At 41.1% G+C, this 22,540-nt stretch overlaps 2 protein-coding genes across 2 annotated transcripts; one reads left to right on the top strand and one right to left on the bottom strand.

Moving 5' to 3' along the window:
• The first annotated feature begins 1,021 nt into the window (after window positions 1-1,021).
• capn3b (calpain 3b) lies at window positions 1,022-13,517 on the top strand. Its single transcript, XM_076083635.1, has 22 exons — window positions 1,022-1,355; window positions 3,314-3,383; window positions 3,982-4,100; window positions 4,276-4,409; window positions 4,851-5,019; window positions 5,395-5,478; window positions 5,576-5,667; window positions 5,785-5,862; window positions 6,360-6,520; window positions 6,644-6,825; window positions 6,918-6,929; window positions 7,882-8,090; window positions 8,185-8,221; window positions 9,304-9,393; window positions 9,988-10,062; window positions 10,163-10,220; window positions 10,304-10,368; window positions 10,753-10,821; window positions 10,902-10,980; window positions 11,256-11,372; window positions 11,586-11,644; window positions 12,196-13,517. The coding sequence occupies exons 1-22, from the start codon at window positions 1,044-1,046 to the stop codon at window positions 12,220-12,222; spliced, it is 2,298 nt and encodes a 765-aa protein (XP_075939750.1). The 5' UTR covers window positions 1,022-1,043; the 3' UTR covers window positions 12,223-13,517.
• On the bottom strand, window positions 12,931-22,518 carry znf106b (zinc finger protein 106b). The gene is made up of 21 exons (XM_076083633.1): window positions 22,422-22,518; window positions 21,892-22,025; window positions 21,706-21,767; window positions 21,114-21,317; window positions 19,851-21,023; window positions 19,458-19,773; window positions 19,300-19,360; window positions 19,022-19,176; window positions 18,856-18,916; window positions 18,041-18,773; window positions 17,905-17,945; window positions 17,656-17,798; window positions 17,317-17,451; window positions 17,084-17,200; window positions 16,557-16,748; window positions 16,208-16,270; window positions 15,872-15,991; window positions 15,560-15,631; window positions 15,378-15,449; window positions 15,095-15,241; window positions 12,931-14,862 (listed from the first exon to the last, which is right to left on the bottom strand). The coding sequence occupies exons 1-21, from the start codon at window positions 22,435-22,437 to the stop codon at window positions 14,806-14,808; spliced, it is 4,074 nt and encodes a 1,357-aa protein (XP_075939748.1). The 5' UTR covers window positions 22,438-22,518; the 3' UTR covers window positions 12,931-14,805.
• Window positions 22,519-22,540: the final 22 nt, after the last annotated feature.

The raw sequence follows: 22,540 nt of genomic DNA, 5'->3' as shown, positions 1-22,540 counted from the left end.
TCAGTCGGGGCACAAGAATACATTTTTGCCCAGGCCCTCGAGCACGGTCATGATTGCACAATCGAAATATCCATAGTAGTCAAATCAAAAATATTGGATAGAGACTAAGTTTACCAACTCATAATTTTGATTTAAGAAGTCATACATTTGACTTATTGTTTCATTATTTTTGATTTACGGTGAGCATTACTTTGTAACAAAAAAAAATGCACAATTTTGTTGAGAGGTCCTTTCGTCCTGGTTTATACTGAAACAACAATGCAGGTTTCTGTCAAACCTGGCAATCCTGCGCTCAACAGCCTCCCTCCTCCTATTTGATATGGGCATGGATTGACAGAGAATCTGACCAACTGAATACTGACTTGTGATGAAGGGTTGGTTTAGTGAGCCACAACAGCCCATTGACGGAAGGAAGAACCGAGGCATTTGTTTTACCACTAGGTGTCAATATAGCTGATATTATAGATGTTGAACAGAGGTTTGGAGTAACTGTAATTCGGTTAATCACGTGGTACTTGTGTTGTGCATTATAATAAGATAAACTAAGCTGATAGTAAATATCAGATTTGTTGCTAATTGTAAGCACTAACTATAGGTGTTATTGCATTTTAGTACAGGAAATTACATACATTTAAAAAGGAGGTATCACAGTGCACAAGCCACTGGGTACATGACCTGACTCTGACCTACTCTGACTCTGACCCCCCCCCCCCCTCTCAATACACTGTGACCTTAAAATGTTGTGTCAGTGTCCAACCTTCTCCCCTCCTCTATAGAGGCCTATATTTAGGTGCAGCCTCGCAGCAGCAGGGACACAACAGTGACTGTGTGAGAGGCTTTGTGGCTGGTGACTGTCGGAGTGGGGACAGGATTTCAAGCAAATAAAGGAACTAAAAGTAAAACAGTATCAGGAAGGACTCAGGAAGCGTCTTTGGCTGTTTTGCAAGTCCATGCTGTTTCTGCAAATAAGGAGTGTCTTTTTTTTCATTTTATAAATTGTCTTGTAAATAGAAACACCAAAGGCTGAGGCTTTCACTTATAAGATGGGGGACGAGAAATGTAAAGTGCCTGTTGTTGAAGATACAAAGGTGAGAGTGCTTCATGAAACTGAAGCATCATTCGGGCCGGATGAAAAAGCCGGTTACCCTTCTGCTGGTACTAACTCCATCTACTCGGCGATTCTAAGCAGAAACGAGGCTGTCAAGGATGCCAAGCGTCTCAAGACTTTTTTGGAACTGCGAGACAAATACGTGAAGAAGAAGGTGGTGTTTGAAGACCCCCTGTTCCCTGCAAATGACTCCTCACTCTTCTACAGTCACACACCTTCCATGAAGTTCGAGTGGAAACGTCCCTCGGTGAGTGCCAGCCTTTAGTAATCATCATCTCCTTTAGGCCAAGTTACTCTAAATGCAAAAGGGACTCTGTCGTGTTCAGATGAACTCCTCTCTAAAATCCCCGTGTATCTCATCACTTCCTCACAACACATGGCTGGGGTGTCAAGTGGCTGCATGCTGTGTATGCATAGCTCTGGGTTATCACTTTCTCCAATCACAGCCAGCTGAACCTCACGCAGGAGGTCACCCTCTGCCAATGCTGGGAAACATAGTGATAACTAAGCACTTAAGGATTCAAAGTGAGAGTTCTTATAATAATCGCTATATTATTATTATTATTATTATCATATATTAGGCTATATTATGTATATTATATTATCATTATTATTTTAGCATTGCTGTAACTATTGTTTTAGTCAAGTTGGAGGTTTAACTATACGTTATATACTCTCTGTAGTTAAATATTTGTAACAGTGCATCATATTTAAATTAAACTAAACATTTAAAGTGTAGTGGAGTAGAAGTATTAAAGGAATATTTTCTCATTTTGAGAAAAACACTTATTTATACCCAAAATGATGAACTATCAAGAGAGTTTCTTTAAGTAGCATTAAAAGAAAGTAAAGTACATTACCTCAATATTGTTTACGTGTAGTAAATATATTTAGTTACTTTCAACCACTGCCTTTACATACATGAGCAGTATAAACATAACATGAGTTTCATGTCATTGTGTAGTTGTATAATAATCTTTAGTCTAGATATTAACACATATTAAAAAAAAGACAATGCATTCCCACAACATTAATTGATTCTATTTTAATTATTTTCAAATTCTTAGCAGTGAAAACAAATAACAAACTGAACATGGAGATTATTTTGTATTTTTTAATTTTTGCTTGGTAAGTAACAAAATCCAGTGTAACATGAATCTGCAGCTTGGTTGCTACTTAATGGGTAATGATGAATGTCGCTTTTGCCATTTAGAGATTAGTGAAACATGAATCTCATCCAGGGATTCAGCAGTGGAGCCTGCTCTAAATTCGGAACATGAGGCTGCATTTTTAAACCTAGTTATGGTAAATAATGTGATGAGGGGAACAGATTAATTGCCGTGAATCCCCTGAATTAAAACTTCTAATTGTTATCCTCTTTTATAACCCCCGAAAACTGTCATTTTGGATATTTAAGTTGTTAAAAACAATGTGTTGTTTCTTGTTTGATTATCATGTTAGTTATGAGCATTCAGCAAAGCATTACCACTTGTTCAGAGCACTAAAAGGTCGTGACCGGCGGACCGCCAACAGCTGCTTCTTCATAAATACAATATGTAGCCAGGGAAATTTCTCCAACTCGCCTTCAGTTTCAGGGTCAAATCCTCATATTGTCAGTCATGGCAGGTGTAGATTTGTAAATGCTGATTTTTAAATGTTGTGGAGTGGAAATATTTACCAATACCAGAGTTAATAATTTATAATACCTTGCTTTAAAAAATATAAATATGTTGTTTTACAAAAAAAAGTATCTAAAAACGATCTAATATAATATCTAAAACTGGCAAAATGTGCACTCAAATCAAGTCCTCAATTTGTTCAAGGAATAAGTAAACGAGAATATGACTCTGACCCGACATTCAAGCCATATTTTACAGATTTTAGTCGATATTAAAAAGTATTGAGGTTTGATACCAAACCCTAAAGACATTAATCCGTTTTACAGTCATGATTATTTTGTTGTCTTTTACTTTCCTAGTCTTTTGAATATAGACACTAAAGACTACATGTTATCTTGCAGGACATTCTAAAGTGGACTTCCTATAGAGACTAGATCAATATATTCTAAATTTAGGCTTTTACAGCTAATGCATGCAACATTTCATCTTCCATGGTATTTCATAATAAGAAGAAAAAAAAAAGATTTGAACTCTGGCATGGATATTTCGCAACATGCTCAGAAATCTTTTTTTTTTTGTATGACAGGAAATTTGTGAAAACCCCCAGTTCATCATAGATGGAGCCAACAGGACAGACATCTGTCAAGGAGAATTGGGTAACATTTAAACTGTCTCTGCTTTCAAACAAGTGGTTCAAAAGCACTTAAGTCCTCATCACAGCCTGGGAACTCACTGGCAGAGAAGGATTGGGTATTTGGATTAATGAAATACTGGTCTTTCCTTCTCTACTTTCACTGATTCTCCAGGCTTCTCTATATCAACACATAGAACACATATTTTCTTGTTAAAGCCTGCATGTTCATAATACTTGAAAAAAAAAACAAGAATACAATAGCAAGAGCATTGGAAAAGTGTGAAAAGAAGCTGCTTTTGGTGCCGGATAGATGTTCAACAAAAAAGTTTTTAATGGTGTCAAATGTGTCTCAGCTTAAGACAACTTGTACCTTCTGTGCAAGCAGAAACCGTCCTGTTAGGGGACATGGCCAGAAAATACAAGGCACAGCCAAGACATGTGGGAAACTAGAGCCAGGCTTACGCCTGACCGCTGAAATACCAATCAGCCATATTTTAACTCCCAATTTATGTTGACTACTGACACCCGCAGGGATATGGCTTGAACCTGTGACAGCTGCTTTATGAAGTGAAATGTTTGGATCAAGTGTTTTCGTAGCTCGTGAATCTGCTGTTTGACAGGTGACTGCTGGCTACTGGCTGCCATCGCCTGTCTAACAGTGAACGAGAAGCTGCTGTACAGAGTGATTCCCCCGGACCAGAGCTTCACTGACAACTACGCCGGCATCTTCCATTTCCAGGTTTTACTTGGATATTTGGCACATTGTGCAAGAAACATGAAGTTTCATGCTGTAGTGACAATGATAATGACAATTACCAAATTCCATTAAAAAAATTAATACAGTTGATTAACATTAAAGAAATAGTTGACTATTGACTTCCTGTTTTAAATCTGTTCTGTCTTCTTACACTCAGTTCTGGCGTTATGGCGAATGGACCGATGTGGTCGTGGACGACCGCATCCCCACCTGCAACAACAAACTGGTGTTCACCAAATCTTTCAGAAAGAACGAGTTCTGGAGCGCTCTTTTGGAAAAAGCTTATGCCAAGTGAGTGCAGTCCATAAACGCCCACTGCAAAGTTGGGAGTTACCTCCATGATGTTGATCAGTTTGTAAAAAAAAAGTTTGTCATTTAGTCTTCAGTTCTTTTTTTGTTGCTGAAAAAGTTAAAGCCATGGGAACATGAAGCATTTCAGGTGTTTTAAATGCAGTTTTTGATGAATGTCTATTATCAGTCAAAGTATTGAGGAATAGAAAATGACTGCATCGAGGTGATGCCACATGACTTAAAACATCTGTCAAACAGATATCAAGTTTTTAAGATCCAATTTTGAGCTAAATGTCATATCAATGTTTGCAGTGCAGCAACACAAACTGTCACACCATTCCTCCGTCCTCATGTTTTAAAATTGGCTGCAGACACTGTGAAAAATCCAATCCATGACATATCATCGCATTGACCAGAATGATTGACCTCTCTCTCTCTCAGGTTGCACGGGTCTTATGAGGCACTTAAAGGGGGCAACACTTTGGAAGCCATGGAGGATTTCACAGGAGGAGTTACTGAGTTCTTTGAGTTGTCCGAGGCGCCCAAAGAGCTCTTCACCATCATGAGGAAGGCACTGGAGAGAGGCTCGCTGATGGGCTGCTCCATAGATGTGAGTGGAGATGAAAGCTGTGAAATGAAGTGCACAGAGAGAAGTCAAACAGAAGTAAAAACATTAGAGACACAAAGCAAGAAAACATTAGAAGAGACGTACAGCAACACAACTGAATGTTAAACAGCAGATACATTTCTTTTCTTCAGGCGTTTCAGCCTGTTTCAACAATTCTGTCACAATATGAGAAGCTGAATTAAAGTGTAAAGTTTGCTTTCATTATCCAAGCTTTTACATCTTTAAATTGATTGTAGGAAAACTAGATTTTAACCATAAAATCCAGAATAAATGACCGAATTAAAACAATGTTTTAGCAACATGTATTGCCTCAAAGTCCAATCTGTGATATTTACCGACTTGTGTTGTATCTGTCAGCCTTTTTCAGCCACTGAACTGGAGACTCAGACTGGTCAGGGGCTGGTCAGAGGTCATGCCTACTCCATCATAGGCCTGGCGGAGGTGCAGTAAAATGTCCACTTACTATAAATCCAGATTTGTATTCTTTGTAAGAGAAGGCCTGCTAAAGTGATGCTGACAGCTTGGTTGTTGTTTCTAGTGTGACGAGGTTGCAAATGACACCAGAATTCGCCTGATTCGATTGCGCAATCCCTGGGGTTGGGTGCTGTGGAAGGGACCGTGGAGCGCAAAGTAAGTAAATGATGCAACATTTTATATTATTATAAAATGTAAATTATTACAAAATAACTCATGTGTGGCAGATTCTTTCTTCATGATGTGTATTAATATTATTTTGTCTTTCTAAAGCTCAAAGGAATGGTCGACTATTTCCACCGCAGACAAAGACAACCTCAAAAAACAGACTGTCGAGGCGAGTGAGTTCTGGTGAGTAAAACACTTTGTTATAATCTTCTTCTTCTTAACAAAAACATATTGATTTTATACTTTCATCAGTTTTGCAGCTGTTTTGCTTAAACCTCAGTGGTCTATTCTGATGGTGTACTTCGTAGTACACTGGCACAACATTGTAGTCCTTAACAAGAGGTGATTTGTTTTTTTTTGCTTGTAATGAAATAATTAGTTTATTGATGCAGTGATGTGTGATCGCCAAGTAAAAGGGAAAGACAAGTTATTAAAGAATTTGGTAAAATGTATGTTAACATCATAACTATACACATGTGCAAATAAATGGATATATTCATTGTACTTACCATTAGCATGTTAGCATTCAGCTCAATTCACAGCTGACACAATACAACTCCCTCTCAGCCGCTTTACTTTTTTGTTTGCCCCACTAGTGGTAAAGAGTGAAAAGCTGCAAAAGTCCTCATCATTCACCAAATATAACTGCACAGAACTTCTTCTTTCATATTCCCCTTCAGGATGTCTTTTGATGATTTCAAGAGGAACTTCACCAAGCTGGAGTTGTGTAACTTGACCCCTGACACCCTGCAGGGCGATGTAAGGCACAGCTGGACAGTGTCGGTCAATGAGGGTCGGTGGGTGAGAGGCAGCTCTGCCGGCGGCTGCAGGAACTTCCCACGTAGGCCTTCGCTTTTTTTTAACCTCAGCTTTTATAGGAGTGATGTTGATCAAGTTCTTGACGTCCCCACGTGGCACGTGTGTCTTCACCCTTGTTGCAGATTTACTTTTTTTTATTTTACAGAGACATTCTGGACGAATCCTCAGTATCGACTGCAACTGTACGAGGAAGATGACGAGGAAGATGACGACCCAAAGCACGGGCCGGCGGCCTGTACTGTCGTCGTGGCTCTGATGCAGAAAGGCCGAAGGATGCAGCGCCATCAAGGGGCCAAATTTCTCACCATCGGATTTTCAATCTACGAGGTGCTGATCACATGAACCCTAAATCCCTGGATAAACTGATGTTCATCCACTGGAGATTAACTTCTTCTTTGACTTCTTCTTTGTGTCTGCAGGTGCCGAAGGAGGTATGCCCATGTTGGAGAAGGACGTTAGTTTAATGAAGTCAGCGTTTTCACACGTATTGAGCTGTATCTCCAGATAGTTGTGTTTGTGTGTGTTTGATTGAGCTGTACGTGTGGTGGTAGTGGTAGTATTAGTTCAGGTTGTGGAACCTCGATGTACACCTTACAACACAAGCCAAATACTTTGTGTACAAAGTACAGGATTATTTACATCCTTGAATAATCTGTCAATTATTTTTGGATTATTCTAATTGTTGAGTCAACAAAATGTCAGAAAATACAAGAAAATGCAATTCACAATTTCCCAGAGCCCAATCAAACTGCTTGCTTCATCCCACCAACAGTGACAAATTAGAAGACCATTTCCACGGATATAAAGCCGATAAAACTGGCAAATCCTCACATTCGAGCAAATATTTTGTGAACTTCTTTTACATGATAAATGATGCACGCAATGTTTTGCTTTTTTACATTTTTGGTGCAAATAAATAATATTAAACTGCCCTACAGTTCCAGAGATCTGATGTACGTTGGGGGAAACACTAGCCTATCTCTAGCATGGACACAGCTAGCTTGGCTCTGTCTAAATCCTTTCTTGGCTGGGAGCAGTCACTTTCTGGCACACAGTGAGACAAGACTCCAAGAAATCACTGCACTAGTATATGTTAAACTTTGGTATATGAACAGAATACACAAACAAGAAATAAATGCTGATAAGTGAACTTTAGAGATGCTAGTTGACATTTTGTTATAATTGCAAAGAGCCAAGCAAGCGGTTTCCCTCTGTTTCCAGTCTTTATTTCTAACTAAGCTAACCAGCTGCCGACAGTCTCTTCATATTTACCGTACAGACATGAGAGTGGTCTTCTCAATCTTCTTGTCTAAGTCTTGGCAAGAGAGTCCCAATTTTCAGAGCTCATTCCTTTCTGACCAAATTATTTGTTTCCATCCAAAGATGTGTGGCCAGAATCAACACCTGCAGAAGGACTTCTTCCTGTACACAGCCTCCAAAGCTAAATGCAAGACCTACATTAACCTGCGGGAGGTGACGGAGCGTATGCATCTGCCTCCAGGAGAGTATGTCATAATCCCCACAACCTTTGAAGCCCATCAAGACGGAGAGTTCATTCTGAGGGTCTTCTCTGAGAAGAAGAGCACGTCTGAGTAAGGATCACTGACGGTTGTGCCATAGTTCATGTTATTTTGGGGATTGCTAACAGCAAAATTGCAATTCTAATGTGTCTGTTTATCCTCACAGGGAAGCGGAGAACACCATCGGGTCTGACAAAACGCAGGTTTGCAACGAAAATAGTGGGATCAAAACATATTTTGATAATTCTGACTGATATTTCAGAAGTGAAATGACTAAAGCAGACAAGTACGCTCAACTATAATGCCTTCAAAATTATTTTTGACACGGTTTGAATCACTTAATGGTGGGATTTCTCCCTCTCTCCTCATATTAGTATTTCTGGTGTTTAAAGAGGCTCGACTGTCAGACACCGTCTATTGTCTAAAATGTATTTAAAAGGCCAGATTTTTTTTGAAAAGCTTTTTTGTTTGACTCATTTTTATAACGTTTCAGATTTAACAGGGATGGGATGTAGAACACAAACATTAGGACTAGAATATTTAATTTTCATCCAGTATTTTCCACCCTTCTCTTTCTGTCTTTCTTTATTTATGGAGCAGAGATAGCTGAAAGTGTCTGTGAAAAGGGATATTTCTTTGAGGCCATGCAGGATAATCTTTTTACTCGTAGCCATAACGCTCCTCTAGAAGTATTTATCACTTTTACTCAAACCTAAATGAGACATTAATACTAAAACAAAGTATCCTTGGCATTAAGCTTCCCACTTCCTCTCAAAAAGGCTGATTATATGGACAGTGCCAAAAGAGTGCAGTGCAAAGGCTAACTGCGGCATACGTTCACGCTGCAATATCAGTTTGAATTTCATCATTTGTAAACCCCAATAGTGTCACACACGCATTTCATCAACATTGTTCTCTTCGTCTTTGTCCCAATTCATACTGCACTCTTTGTTTTTCAAACAAGAGTAACTAACAGACTTGAAAAGTGTTTTCCTCCTTTTCCATCTCATTTCATCCTTCTGTCCTTCCTTGTCTTATTGGCTATCAGCAAGACCAGAAAAAGAAAGAGAAGGTAATGCATGTAGCATTAGCATTGTTAGATGACTTTTGAACTCTGTTTTCCCCACTGCTATACTCTCCATTACATGTCAGCTGTTATCAATGTTGGTAGTTATAGTTTGTGTCATCATTACAGTACACATATAGATTATAACTGTTACAATAACTATACATTAACTCTCTCTCTTCTGCTTTTGTTTGTCTTTTGCCGTTATCCACATGCCAGCCGATTGTATTTGTGTCAGATAGAGCACGAGCCAACAAAGAAATCGAGCATGACGGCATTCAGGGGGAGAAGAAGAAGAAGAAGCCAAAGGTAATTTCCTTGCTGTAGGAGCCAAATCGTTGACACTGCAGCCACGCAGCAAATAGCTCCCAGTGAGACTGACGGCTGTGAAATGCAATCTTGACCAGGTCAAATAACATCCCTGGGAATAAAACAATTGAATTTGAGGCCAAGTGACCCCAAGTGGCTCAACTGCACCTGTTTTCCTGGAAGGCCTCAGTGTATACGGGCTAAGCTGTTTATGTCTTTCTCTGATGTGCTGCTCTCATCTGGTACTATGAGGAAATGCATCAATCCCTATAGTGTAGTGTTATTTATACTGCAGTGCAATTAAACCAAGCTGCAGAGACTGAGCAGCTAGCCTTAGAAAAAAACTTTTTTTGATCCTTCAAAATGTTGGTAATTGATTTTGTTACATCACATTAAGCTGAATGTAATCACAATTGAGAAAAAAGGAACACCAGATAAACTAGTAAAGCTAACTAGCCAAGCTTAGCTTTAACCTTGTCCATACCTATGGTCCAAACACATGTCAGTCCTATAAAAGACATACCACTTTAGGTTTTAAAACTTATAAAGCTGTCACCCACTTTATAATTTACTTCTCTCTTACGTGTCCCTCAGCAAAAACAACTCCAACCAGAGGAGACTGAAGAGGAAAAACAGTTCAGAGCCATTTACCAACAGATTGCTGGTGAGGTGAGTACACAGAGAGGAGAGAGGACGAGGATAATACAGGACAGGTGTGGATGTCTGAGTGTTATAAGGCTATGCAACAAATTTATCCTCCCTCCATCAGGACATGCAAATCTGTGCCAACGAACTTAAGATGATCATGAGGAACGTACTCACCAAACGTGAGTGCTCCAGAAAGGTTGAGATCATCATTATATAGTCGGTGTCCATGTGATCGATCATATCGAGTTGTCCTTTTCTCCAGATAATGAAGTGAAGACGGAGGGTTTCAGCCTTGAGACGTGTCGGAGTATGATCGCATTGATGGATGTATCCTTTCAGTTTATATGGAGACGACAACAGAGAACCCTCGTGTTGCCTAAGCCTGACATCAGCAGGTTATTGGTTTGAATCCCTCTAGAGGCAATGAAATAACCAGTGCTGTCCATCCTCAGTTGCTTAGTAGAGCTGCCCAGTGCTAGTACAGGCAAACAAAACAAGTCAGTATTTTAGAGGACTGTACAACAATGGTGCTTTGAGGTAAGGCTTATGGATGCATATAGTAAATAGTAAATTTAGTAAAATAAACTCTCAACTCAACTTTATCTATACAGCCAGTTTCTTACAATCATGCATCCCAAATTGCTACTCAGAGATATACACATGTATTTAAAAATATGTGTGTTGGTTTTTCCATAAGTGACCCTCTCTCAGACTGATGGGACGGGAAAGCTAAACCTGCAGGAGTTCAAACACTTGTGGAAAAAGATCAAGGAGTGGCAGGTAGGACCGTTGTAACAACCCTAGAGCCTCTGCTCGCGTTCAACAAACATCTGACTGTGCATCTCCTCGTGTGTTTCCAGCTGATCTTCAAACGATACGATAAAGACAAATCCGGCTCCATCAGTAGTTTTGAGATGAGGAACGCTGTTAACGACGCAGGTGGGCAGCATGAAAGAAATACCTCTAAGAATTAACCTCTCACAGGATGTTTCTCATTGCATACTGTATATTTACACTTTTAGATTCAATGCTTTTCCACAGCTGATTATTTGGAAAAGATTACGGTTTGCAATATAAATTTATATTAAATTCCCAGTTTTGTTCACAGCTTTGTTCTAACTTTTGACAGTCCATACTTTCCAGCGTCTTGTTAGAAACCTGTAACGTGATATAAACTGTCGACCACAAACCGTATCTGTCTTCTCCACATGAAGGGTGTCACCTCAACAAACAGCTATACGACATCATAGCCATGCGCTACGCAGACGAACACCTCAACATCGACTTTGACAGTTACATCTGCTGTTTTGTGAGACTAGAGGGCATGTTCAGTAAGTACACACCCCAGCTGAGCTTTTTATGGATTCACCTCATTCTTTCACCTAACAATCCCAGAATCACTGCTTAGGCAAATACAGAATGTTTTTTTTTTACACTTTTTATGAATCTAGGGCCAAATTTAACTTGTAGGACCCATTAATTTCAGGCTTGCCCTCCAGCTGTTCAAGATTTATGAAGAGATGGATTTGTTTTGTCTGTTGCAGGAGCTTTTAATGCCTTTGACAAAGATGGAGATGGAATAATAAAGCTCAATGTCCTGGAGGTAAACACCCGTTTGATATTCATGACGTTATTTATACGTTTCATATTTTCTTTGTGTTAAGGATGTTAAGACATGTTTGGGATGAAGGGCATCAAAGTTCATTCTTGCTATTGAGTATAGAAGTAGTAGTTTGGCTAAATGCTCCCAATTTAAGGTCAACGTACTATGTAGTTTTTCCTGAGCTTTTAACCATATCACACAGTCTTCAAACTGGCTAAGTGTCTGAGTAACCAAAAAAGAGGAACACCAGTTGCCTTTCAGGAAATATTACCTTACTTATTTGGTATAGTCCATTATTTTTGAGGTTGCACTTTGAGGTACTGCTCTGTTGGATTGCATTGTACCGACAGGTGTCTCTAATATTTTGTCCACTTAATCTTCATGTTTAGAAGACCAAAAACAAGTCACAATATAGTGCAGTGCAATACAACGCCACAAACTACAGCCATGCATTACATTACAATGTAAAGTGTCTTGTAGTTTTCACTTGTGTACTGTAAGTATAATGAAACCCTTTATGCTCACTTGTGTTTCTTTGTCCCTCTCTGTAGTGGCTTCAGCTGACGATGTATTCTTAAGACACCGTCTTGACGTAGCGTCAGACAGTTGGAGCGTCACATTCATGACTCAGCTCTCCTGGACGGCCTCCTTATGTATTTCTGCACAGCTTTTGAGATTGCAACAAAATCAAAAGGTTTGATGATTTCTCGTTTTTATGTAAATTAGCTTTCTCTCAACACTCAAACTCTGATGGTTTAGACTTAATTTAAGCTTATTTTTAAATGGAAAACTTCGCCCCCTTTGATGTGGATGTCCAAGAACAACAGATTGTGCAGCTGCAAACTTTCTCAGGGAATACGGCATGCACTGAGGGAGTTATTGCTTTAACCGACCACATTCATCATTAACATTGATTGGACATCCACATAAAAAGGTGGTTTATTTTCCCTTTAAGCTAATTACATCCTTTCAGTTTTGTGCGGATTCCTGAAACGTGATCAGTTCTCTTTGATGCCGAGGAGAGCGGAAAAACTTGATGAATGCTGAAGTCAGTGTAGCCTGATAACATGTTACATCAGTGTTTGGCATGAAGCAGTGATGGGTGGTGAAGCAAGCAGGCGAGTAGCATTGACCTTTTGTTTCTTAACGTTCCTATGTTGTGAAGAATATCTTATAATATCAAAATGTTTGAATATGAGAACTGAGGGAATTAGCATGTTTGACAAATCATTCAAATGAATGTTCTGTATATTCTCTTAGAATAAAGCAGAGGTGAATACAGTAAATTGTATTTGTATTTTTTATTGCTGTACACACAGTAGGTATTAAACACAAATCAAATACACACTGTACACTAGAACATACAAAAATTAAGGCAAGACTTTAAAACAGCATTCTTAGAAGTTACTCTCTGGACAGTTCAGTCTGACAACTTTCACTACTACTTTTCAAAGTGATATGGGGACATTGCCTAGAATAACTCTCTGGGAAATGTGGAAATGTAAAAGTTAAAAGTGAGTGGAGGGTTTATTTACGTAATGATGCTAAACATATTTTCCATAGTCAAACCTCTCAGTCAACACAAGGAATTCATTTTAAAGTTTCTAAGTGTCAAAGTGGGTAATTGAGGATACATTGTCTTCACACTGTGATGTTGGGGAAAAATCTAATAAAAGTCTGATTTAAAAGTAGGCAGGTACAGATACCCTTTTACTCTTTGTACAGAAAGTGTCAGTTGCTAAATATTAGCTAATGGATGTTAAACCCTGGAGCTACTTCCCAAACTCCACCTTGTATAAATAATACAGTACAAAGCAAGTTAAGCCTGTTTATTTCCACAACTGAGCCATCGTCCAGAGAATCTCAGAACTAAAGTTCTGAAAAACTTTAGAAAGGATTTTAAAATCCTCCTGACAATCCTCAGAGTGCTGACCCTTCCTAAAATGATCTGATGTCTGAGGTACTGTATATGTGAAAGAAGAAGTATGAAGCCTTAAGCGTTGTGGCTCCAGAGTGCTGCACGAAATCTGATCAACTGTGTCATTTGGGCTTAAACTGCAAGTTAGAAAATGAAAACAAATCTGGAGGTGTTGTGTAAGAAAGAAGTGAGCTTACCAGAGTGCTTTAGCTTCTCATCTCTGCTCGAACGCTGGTGGCTCAAGACTACATTAGCCAGCACTAGCATAACACACCCAAATCTGTGACGGAACTGTTGGCTGTCGAGTTGCATTGTGGGTATTGTAGGCGCCAGGTTTTAACGAGGAAGATGAATGCATGGAATAAAGAAAATATATCGTGTTCTGACGCGTCGACTTTGATCCTTTTTTAAAAACTGATCATTGTCAGACCGACAGTGTGACAGGAGCTCAAAGCTAAATCGGTGGAATAATCATTTATGATAACTCGAGTGTGCAGAGGGACGATGTCACAAACTGGGTGTTAACGTATAACTAAAATTATTTGGTTTCAGATTCAGACACTGTTGCATATCTGCTTTGCTGTTCCTCAATATATTCAGACAATATCAAGACCTGTTACCTCCACGTAGAGTCAATCGCCAAAACAAATGAAAACAAGATCGATTCTGAAGGTTCACACTATTGGCTGCTTCGCAAAAGCTACTCTGAAGTGTTTATTTCATCGCTGCATAGTTGTATAAATGTTCTGAGTAATTAGCTCCACATATACTAATGACATCTCTGAAGAGGCTTACTGTACAGTATACATAAATATATAGATAGTGTACAAAACCACATCATAAATTCATAGTGAAAACAAAACACTTGTAGACCAACAAACTAAAGCTAGAGTATTGAATTACTCAACTCATTCAATTAAGATTTTCTGACAACTGCAAATAATTTATGAAGAAATTAGCTGAAACTAATTATTTTAACAACAGGACTGATAGAGTGTTAGAGATTGAACGTCTCAATCTGGTCATGCAACGGCTTCAGGCATCAATAACAAGTAGTCTGTCATAGGGATCATACAGTATGCACAAGACCAAGAGATGTGCTCTGCACCTCAAAAGGTAGAACACAACAGGAAAACATCATCTCCTACTGGAAAATGACTGGAAAATAAAAAAAACGAATTTAAAATATAACCAGCAGAGGTGTTGTTATGAACCGTATCTGCTGCATCAACTTCACCGCAGCTCAAGGCTGCACTTTACTCTCGTTCTCCACGTGGCTCTGCATGTGTTCGGGCAAATTCTGCAAGAAAGATAACAAACACTGAGGAACTGTTTCATCCCGTTTTCTGCCGAGAGCTACATTCATTAGCATATTAATATTATTCAATAAAACTCCGGGGATGAAAAGTGGAAATTGCTCTCATGGTAACGTCCAACCTGCCCAAATGTAACAAACTCTTACACATTGCTGAGCTAACGAGCCGACTGGCAATATTCACTTTGCTGAAAGTCAGACGGCGTCGGTTCATTACCTGCTGAACAGACTGCTGTGTGCCGAAAAAAGTGCTGCAGCCTCTCCACCGACATTTGACCTGTTGCAGGTTCAGGTTGCAGTGATCTCTGACGAGGTGCTGCAAAAGATGCTCCGTGTTGCCGAAGATCAGAGAGCAATTCTGCCACTGAACAGAGGGCGGAGGCCACAAGTAACACACGTTACAATGCAAGCCAATCAGAAAACATTACAAATCATACAACCATTTAATATCTTCAAGAAGAAGAAGAAGAAGAACGTTGGATAATTTGTTGTGTCGTTACCCAGCAGCGGTAGTTCTTCATCAAGTTGAGCTTCACAGCTTGAACACTGCCATCATAGCAGCCTGTGTAGACCTGGTTGGGACAAACGATGAACAATATCCATCCATCTTTTTGTAAAAATGAACCTCTGTTGTGCAAGTTTAGATTGAAAACCATGGCTGGACCAGACTTAGACCACGTACCACACTCTTATGCACGGCCATGCACATCACCATGTCACTGTGACCCCCGTACACCTGCAGACGGTCATGAGACTGAAAAGACACAAATACAAAGTTTAAATGAATAACAGAGATGATTCACCTGATGCACAAGGCAGCTAGTTGTAATACATTACACGTGATATCGGCAATAAGTCAAATTTCTCTCTATATATGATTAATTGTTTTGGTTCTATACACTAGCAACGTGTTCAGAAATCAGTGTCAAATGGCCGTAGTCCACTTCTGGGCGCGTGATTGTTAAAATGCATAATTAAATCATAAATTCGGTACCTGTAGCTCATAAACTCTGACCAGTTTATCCAGACAGGCGGTCACCATCACTTTCCCCAAGATGACTATTGATGTGACCGCATGATCGTGACCCTTGTAGATGCGAACCAACTCACCCGTCTGCAAATAAAGATGCACGACAGAAATAACGGCGCCAGTGAGCGTGTGACGTTCGAAAAGACTCAGACAGACGCAATACTTCAAGATTATGAATTCCAACAATCTCGACCTTTTGATTGTCATGTTGTTCACCTCAGTAACTAAAGAAACGTTCAGATTAACAGATCTGTGATGTTAAACGATCATTTAATACTCATAATTAAAACTCATACTTACGTGGATGTTGTGGGCATGAACAGATGTGTCACTGGAGCCGCTAAAAACCAGGTCGTTCACCACCTGAAAACAATAAAGGAAGTATTATTCAGTATACCCGAGTATTATGTTTTAGTAATAATATCTTTGATGGTCTACATTTCATCTACACGTCTATAAAAATACAGCAATTAATTGCAGCATTTTAAGGGATGAAGTATTTACAGCTTTAAGAAGATGTAAATTAAATGTTTAGCCATTTTAGATGTTTACGAAGCATCTGCAAGTGTCAGCGTCTGAATTTCCAATTACTTAGTCTCCTCATCTGGACAAAACATGTTTTAAAGTTTAACAAGGTTGATCTGCTTACCTTCATACAGAGAACAGTTTTGGTGTGACCCTGCAGCGAGCGCAGCAGCAGGCCACTCTTGGCGTCGCGTACGCTGATGCTGCTGTCGTAGGAGCCGACCAGCAGCACCCGGCGGGCGCCCTCCTGTGATGTACCCAGACAGCTCACGCCTCGCGGGCCGTGGCACTCGAACACATCCAAGTGCTTCAGAGTCTAATGAGAGCGATCAGGATGAGGTGAAAGCAAAGATAAGAGAGAGGGGGAGAGTTAACGGTTCTGCTGATGTTTTTGAGCAGCTGACAGAACATTACTCTGGCAGACAAAGAAAAAAACAACTTGTATGCTCTGGAAATATAATCCACAACATCAGTGTCTACATTTACAGAGATGGAGATGCTTTCAGCCTGGTCATGCAAATACTCAGTGTTGATGATTGTCTTACTCAAGTTCCAGCATGTAGTGTTTTTAATGTCAAAGCATAATAAATACCAACCTCTCCTGGTAACAAAATCATGAGCTACTTCCCCCTGTACAATAATGTTACTCACCTTTAAGTCACAACTAGCCACTGCGCCATTGGCCAGTCCAGCATACAGGATGTTCCAGGCAATGTGCAAACACAACACTCTGTCCATCAGAGAGATCTGCTCCAGACACTTTGTGGTCTGGAGGTGAGAGGAGAAAAAATAAATTACCAAATAAAATCATCAACATCAATAACTGACATGATTCCCTGTCTGATAAGAGATGACAATATGGCGTGTCAAGTCGTCTTCTGTACCTTTATGCTGTGACAGCGGATGGTCTGGTCACTGGATCCGGTGTAGAGGCGAGGTGGCATGTTTGGGACAGATGACACCAGCAGACAGTTGACTTTGTTTGTGTGACCCTGAAACACTGCTTGGCACTCCCTGGTCTGGATACACACAAACAATTTGTCTTATTATTTCACAGTAGTCATTTTTCAGTATAAAAAGCAGAAAATCAACACTCTGCGTGAAACAGGAGGACGCTCTTTTGGTTTGATTATATTTTCTTATCGTCTGAGGAAGGATGCAGTTGTCAGCAGGGACAAAGTTTGGTGAAAGTGGGTATAAATTCGGGACCGTGATCAACGTACCATCAGACTGTAGGCCCGTGCTGTGTTGTCCCCTGAACACGTGTACAAGCGTCCGCCGTGAACCTGGAGGCCGTGGACGGGGCCTGTGTGATGAGAAAAAGCTCCCACGGACGGCTCCTCGTCCTCGACCACATCAACACATTCTAAAAAAAACAATGAACAAACCGTGATTACGGGGGAAAAACATCCTATCTTTGCATCTAAACGTGTCCTGTGACACTTGATGCAAGTGGAACAAACAATACTCACCGCCGGCATCTTTCATTGGCACAAGTGGAGGCTGAAATTTTCTGAGTGGGCGAGAGAGAAACGTCGGTCACATTTTCACACTTACAAGTACAGTAATGCCTGTAATGTTCAGGATCTACACCAAGCGTAATCTCACCTCTCAACGTCATTTTGCGGAAATGTCTGTGAGCTTGATGAATTGAACTCCACACTGACGGACTTCTGAGGAGGCTCTTGGTGGACCGGAGCATCTGGTGCATCCTCAGAGTCCGATTCATCGATATCAATGACCACGGAACAGGGCTCCATCATTTCGACGGAGGCGTCGCTCTCGTTCCCTCCGTCGTCGTCGTCCGGTGCTGCAGCAGATGCATTTGGACCTCTCTGGGGGACAAGAGTGGAGGCCGGCTTTCCTCCCATCTCTTCCTCTGAATCACTGTCAGACGACTGCGTTTCTTCTCTCACTAAAGTCGCTGTCTGCTGCCCGGCAGATGATTCGGGAAAACTATTTGTACCGGCTGACGCAGAGCACTCGAGTTTGAGTTGCTTGAGAGAGGTAACAGCAGTTGTAGGAGCAGCTAAGCATGGCGACGGAAGCAGCAGTGAAGGGACCAAATCGGAGGGAAACAAGGGCACGGGTTGGTTCGCAGGTAACTGAAGTGTATCAGAGACTGTTTTGGCAGACTGACTAGCCTGACCAGCTGTGGCTGGTTGGAAGATTTCTTGCTTTACTGGCATGGTTGGCAGGGCAAGGGGGCTAATGGAAGATGCTGGGTTTAGGGGAGACTGCTGGCCGGAGGAGGTGGGGAAGACTGAGGAGGGAAGGGGAGAGAGTCTTGGATGCACTGTAGCTGATGAGGTGGTGGCTTTCTCTGCTCCCGTGTATCCTCCTGAAAGAGATTCAGAAAGAAAAAAGGTTAAACTACTCGTTTGATATGAAGTCATTCCAAGCGACGGGTAAATCTAATGTACCTTGCATCCCTTGCAGGATTTCAATGCGCTGGGCTCTCAGACTGTTGACCTCCGCAGTGAACTACAACACCAAAAGGAACAATTTAATGTAAAGCCTTGACATGAATCCTGAGGAAAAAGTAAAAAATACATATATTTTGTTATGCGTCTTTATTAGTGGTGGTACCTGCTGTCTCATTAGCAGGAGTGTTTGCACTTCTGTGTAGGCAGCTTGAAGGGCATTGCGGGCCTGGACCAGAGACTTGTCCAAATCCTGCAACGAGTGACTCAGCTCATCCTCCCTCAGAGACACAGCCAACAGCTGGTCCATCTGGCCCTGGTCTGTTAGGTAGGAAAACAACAGAAACCAGTGTTTTGGGTGACTTTTTCTGGGATCAGACGACCTCACTGGGATCAAAACGTTGTCCATCTAAAAAAATAAAGCACTCAAAATATCAGAATTACCCTTGTTTGACTTTGTTTTCTTCTTTTTTCCACTTGGCTGCATATCAGAAATGCCATCATACTGTAAGAGCACACAAGAATTATATTCCAACCATAACAATATATCAGTTTGATGTTTCAGCTGTGCCCTACACTTAAAAACACCGTACACCACTCACAACGTTGTGTTTCCTCTTGCTGGCACTACCGTTGGCTCGCAAATTTTCATCATCCAACTTTGGCTCCACCTTCACGGAGACAGCGTCAGCCGTGTGACTGCTGCAGCCTTCCTGTGCTGCACCCGGCTGCTCCTGAATCTGAGAGTCTGACTGGGAGTCTTTGTGGGGCGGAGGAGGTAACGAGGTCCGGTGTGCCCCCGAAGGACCGTCTGGGAGCGACTCCCAGTGAAAGCCTTCTGACAGAGTTGCGTCATTGTCCTTTGCTTGTGTTGAGCTTTCTTGGTCAGACAGAGGGTTCGCCAACTCAATTCCAAACCTGTTGCCACACAGAATTAAAAACTATAACTTCAAACGAACGGTAAAACGAAAAAGAAAAAAGGAAAAGAGGTTTACCTGGGCATGCCTTTCTTGGCCCCTGATAAGCTGTCCTGCTTCTTCCTTTTCGTGTCCTCGTATGTGTTCTTGGCCCCTGATAAGCTGCGCAATTTCTTCACGGTTGGTTTAAGCTCAGCCTCTTTCCCCACTTGACCGTTGGCTGATTTGTGGGCAATTCGAACCTTGCGGGTGATGTTCAGGTTGGGCTCAGAGGATGTGGTCGGAGAAACACCAGCTGCAGGGGCCGGGCCGTCAACCTGTGAGGATTGCTCAGATGTAGCTGCAGCAGAGGAGGCGTGAAGTGTCGCCTCTTTCTCAGCTCGAGCTTCTTGCGTGGAGCTGTGATCAGCCACCCGGACACCCGTCTCGCTGCTCTGCTTCCGGGCTTCGCGGTCAGCTCTACACGGCTCCCTCACACCCAGCGCTCTTCTGATTTGCCGCAGCATCGCACTGACGTCGACGTCCCGTATCGGAGCCGCGTTGGCGGTCCCGTTTGCTGAAGCAGTTTGAGCTGAACCTTCTTGTGCCGACGGAGAAGATCCCAGACTCTCCTTCTGGTCACGACCGAAGATGATGGCTCCGTTATCAGGAAGGTGATCACTGGTGAATTCCCCATCGTACTGCTTGTCGTAATAGTCATTCTGGGTGACGGTAGACCATGTTTTTTGTTTTTGCTTGTTAGTGGCACCTCCTTGGGTTTTGTAAGATCTTCTACCAAGTCTGTCTGTTTGGGAGCTCTCAATTTTGACAGAAGAGTTGTCATTATACCTCAGCTGCTGAGCTGATTGAGTGGACTGGTTTCGGACAGAAGGGCAAGTTTGACCTGCAGGCTCCTCTGACGAGCAAACCAATGTTCCGCTTTGATTTTGAAGAGTTGATTCTCTTTGGTGAAGAGACTTGTGCAGACTGGACACTTTGTTCTCTTTGTTTTGAACAACAGCATTGTTCCTTCCTTGGATCTCCTGTTGCAGTATCCTTGTGTTCGCTTGTTTGGTTTTTTCCAGCTTCGCTACTTTGGACGCCACTGTTTTTTTCCCCTTGGCTCCACGTAGCATTTCCACATGCTTCTGACCAGCTACCTGCTTCTGACCAGCTTCCTGCTTCTGACCAGCTACCTGCTTCTGACCAGCTTCCTGCTTCTGACCAGCTACCTGCTTCTGTTTCTTTCTTCTCTTTCTCCCTGCTTTCTTCCTGTAATGAAAAAAAAAGCCCCACAGTTATTAAAACTATTACATCATGGAGAGAATAAAATGCATACAAATGAAAAGGTGAAATTATTACTCCTCTTTTTTTAGTGTCTTGTTCCTCTCCATGATATGGCCCATGGTCTCTTTGCTCAGAGTATTATACAGAGAGACAGGCTTTATTTTTTTCATCATCAAGCTCTTCAACTTGATCTGGTGTTGAGCGGTGGAGATGTGCCGAGCATACTCATTTAACCCCATGGAGGACGCCTTACACGCCTGGCATTCGTGAAATGAATCCCTGTTAATGGAAGAACGGGACATTTAGTCAGATACGAGTACATATCAGAATCTTTGCTTTAAGATGGGTTGATGCATGTTATGATTATATTATCCCAGTAAGGCAGGAAAACACTGGATAATATTTAAATATTTTGATACTAGTGCCTACACAACACCTCAGTTTCAGTACAACAGGCACCTTTTATTGATACCTTACTTTGAGTAATAACATGTTTTTATACACATTTTACAAGTGGTAACGTACAAGAACTTAGTCTAAATAAAATATGTTCTCTGCACAACGAACAAATTAAAAAGAATACTACAGAAGAATGCAGCCTTGACATTTGTTGTGTTGTGCATAAGGTGTGTCAATAACATTTTCATATCTGACAAATATCACTCACTTGCCCAGCACTGTCTCAAGCTCTCTGTGATGCAGCATACCATGCACATGGTCTTGTGCTTCCTGTAGTTAAGAAACGTATTGTCAAGCTTATAGATCATTTGGAACGGCTGTAGGTTGGTAAAAACAACATACTAGCCAGCACTACTATTCATTTAAATGTGTTGGTAAAGTTAGAGCCACTTACATGTTTCAAATCAGACTTGCGACACAAAATACAGTAGACTGTTCTGGGGTTCTTTGAAGGTTTTGCGTTGTTGCTCTTCTTCTTTACAGGGGCTTTACCCACTTTACCATGTGGGGTTTGAACCTTTGACATTTCTACACAGAGGGGGGAAGAACACGCGATAGCAGCGCACGTGAATCAGAGCCTGGCACGAGCACTACACATGGGATAAATAAATGTCTCCATAGCATCCTATCACCACTGAATAAAGCCTACAGCCTATAGGATATAGACTGTTGGTGGTTGAATCGGCTTTAGGGTGAAATGTTAAAACGTTGACTAATATAACGCTGCAGTCATCACGAGTCTAAACTTATAATAGCAGCACAACGTGGTTAAGTCAAAAGTACGTTTTAGGTGGACTAACGTTAAACAGTTAACGCTAACGTTAAAACCACACAAGCCGTTAAAGTTAACGGCATTTTAGGTAAATCCTTAACGGATTATGATGACAAAATATTAAGCTTGAATTATAAATATATCAGAATTACCAGACACATTTCTCATGGCAACACAACTCTACTGCAAGCTCAACCGCCATGTTCGCTCACGTAAACTGACGTACAGTTCACGTCGACCAATCGGTGGCTAAAGATGACACCGGAAGTGT

This window comes from Anarhichas minor, unplaced genomic scaffold (assembly GCF_050575085.1).
Source record: "Anarhichas minor isolate MPS153535 unplaced genomic scaffold, ASM5057508v1 ptg000136l, whole genome shotgun sequence".
Lineage (NCBI taxonomy): Eukaryota > Metazoa > Chordata > Actinopteri > Perciformes > Anarhichadidae > Anarhichas > Anarhichas minor.
The sequence above is the reverse complement of the archived record's forward strand: the minus strand, read 5'-3'. Positions and strand labels throughout refer to the sequence as shown.

What these genes read in the sequence shown, in the direction of transcription:
- znf106b (XM_076083633.1), bottom strand. An exon ending in GCCAAGAAAGGCATGCCCAG is followed by an intron (nt 19,774 to 19,850) that starts GTAAACCTCTTT and finishes GTGTGGCAACAG; the next exon opens with GTTTGGAATTGAGTTGGCGA. An exon ending in CACGGGCCTACAGTCTGATG is followed by an intron (nt 17,452 to 17,655) that starts GTACGTTGATCA and finishes GTGTGTATCCAG; the next exon opens with ACCAGGGAGTGCCAAGCAGT.
- capn3b (XM_076083635.1), top strand. Translation starts at nt 1,044, where the DNA reads ATGGGGGACGAGAAATGTAAAGTGCCTGTTGTTGAAGATACAAAGGTG. An exon ending in CCATCATAGGCCTGGCGGAG is followed by an intron (nt 5,479 to 5,575) that starts GTGCAGTAAAAT and finishes TGTTGTTTCTAG; the next exon opens with TGTGACGAGGTTGCAAATGA. An exon ending in AAGGGACCGTGGAGCGCAAA is followed by an intron (nt 5,668 to 5,784) that starts GTAAGTAAATGA and finishes GTCTTTCTAAAG; the next exon opens with CTCAAAGGAATGGTCGACTA.